The sequence below is a fragment of the Argentina silus genome (assembly GCF_951799395.1).
Source record: "Argentina silus genome assembly, chromosome: 17".
NCBI lineage: Eukaryota > Metazoa > Chordata > Actinopteri > Argentiniformes > Argentinidae > Argentina > Argentina silus.
This window is the reverse complement of record NC_139671.1, coordinates 15,010,240-15,011,999: the sequence shown is the minus strand read 5'-3', so window position 1 is coordinate 15,011,999 and position 1,760 is coordinate 15,010,240. Positions and strand designations below refer to the sequence as shown.

Sequence of the window (1,760 nt, the reverse complement as noted above, 5' to 3'; positions counted from 1 at the left end):
ATCCTACTGTCTCTTTGACCATGTCAGTCTCACTGGGTCAGCTCTTGTTCTTGTCGTAGGTCCTTACAATGTCCTCTGCTGTCAGTGTTCATCATCATCATTATCATCATCATCATCATCATAATCATCAGTGCTGTTTAGTGAGGCTGAGGGGACATTTTAAGGTGTCACCAAACACAGTCGGGAGGTTCAGACTTCAGTCACGATATTCAGGCCGTGGCTCCGTCCTCCTCTAGGACCCTGTGGATGCCGTTGCCAGGGGCGCTCTGAATAGCCTGGATGGCGTTGCTAAGGTCCCTGATGCTGCTGTGCCGTGATTGGGTCTCCAGGCGCTGGGTGGAGCCATGCCGTGATAGGCTGTCCAGCCGGTTGGTGCTGCAGTGGCGGGACTGTGATTGGTCGATGAGGCGGGGCATGCTGCCGTAGGGCGGGCGGTCCTCAGCGCCACGGAAACTACAGGCTGTGTAGCTGGGGAGGAAGGGAGAGAGAGGGTTATTTGGGGACACAAGCACAAGCAAGCACAAGCACACACAAGCACACACACACACACAACAATACAGACCAGACATACTGTACATCCTTGCATACATATTTTCTTCGACAGCCACCCTTGAATAGAACATTCCAGATATCCATCGGTCCCTACCGTCCGTCTCTGGAGCGGTGCAGGCTGCCGTGGAAGCTGCTCATCTTGCTGCGGCCGCTGCGGACCGACCCGGCCCGGCTGGTGCTGGCGCTGGGGGGTTCGTCCAGCATGGCCAGGTGGGTGGAGGAGGCGTGGGTAGAGGTGCCCTGGGTGGAGGTCCCCCGGGACTTCCTCACGATGGGGGCGTTGGGGTCCCGCAGCAGCAGCAGCTGGGCGAAGTCCGGCTCCTGGAGAACCTGCCTGCTCTCATTCACCATGCTACTGCAGGGCGGGGAGGGAGAGGGGGAGGCGGAGGGGGAGGAGGCGGAGGAGGAGGAGAGGGAGGAGGAGGGCGAGGAGGAGGGCGAGGAGGGGGATGGAGGGAGGGCGGGGAGCGAGAGGCGGAGGAGCGAGGGGAGAGAGAAAGGGAAGGTGGCGGGGAGGGTGGAGCGGAAGAGGAGGAGGGAGGAGTGGGTGGAGCAGGCGGTGGGAGAGGGGGTTAATGTTCTGATAACGAGGGAGGGGGGGTGAGTGAGTGTAGAGAGGGAGGGGCCTTTCACTACTACTCCACAGCACCTTGCACATGCAGCTTCAGCCCAGTGACATATGTCTCATATTACACACTCTCTATATTTAATGAACTAGGTAACGCAACATGTTATGTCTTAATCAAGACACTTTCAGTATTACCACCATCCCTAAACAGAAGGCCTTCACCCATAATGCCTTCATTCATTTACAATGATGGTTCTATATATTAGGACTATATAGCATAGATATATATGGGACCATATATACTGAAATGTATGCACTCTGCAATGTAAGTCGCTTTGGATAAAAGCGACAGCTAAATGGCATATATAGAGTGTACAGTATATATATATAAATATACAGTAGTGTGTTTAATGACGTACTCTTTGCGTCGCTGGCCGTTGAAGAAGCCGGCCCACTCGAAGCAGGTCTTCTTGCTGCCCACCCAGAAGACCGAGGGGATGCCGACGACCAGCATCATCAGGTACTTGATCAGGAACAAGGCCATGTCTGGTCTGCTGGTCTGCTCCACCTAGGGTACACACAGCAGAGAGGAGAGGTGTGAGTGTGAGTGTGTGTGTGCATGCGTGTGTGTGCGTGTGTG

The 1,760-nt window shown here is 55.1% G+C and overlaps 1 protein-coding gene across 4 annotated transcripts in view; it reads right to left on the bottom strand.

Annotated features, from left to right (window-relative positions):
• Positions 1–209: 209 nt before the first annotated feature.
• fzd3a (frizzled class receptor 3a) overlaps positions 210–1,760 on the bottom strand; it is a gene marked incomplete at both ends in the record, with an annotated part of 14,689 nt that continues 13,138 nt past the window's right edge. The window contains 3 exons of one of the 4 annotated variants that reach the window (XM_083688513.1): positions 210–468; positions 647–1,132; positions 1,540–1,688. In XM_083688513.1, the coding sequence (XP_083544639.1) occupies positions 210–468; positions 647–1,132; positions 1,540–1,688 (894 nt within the window). The remainder of the gene's footprint in view (positions 469–646; positions 1,133–1,539; positions 1,689–1,760) is intronic. The other 3 variants (XM_083688514.1, XM_083688516.1, XM_083688515.1) reach the window with 3 other exon arrangements.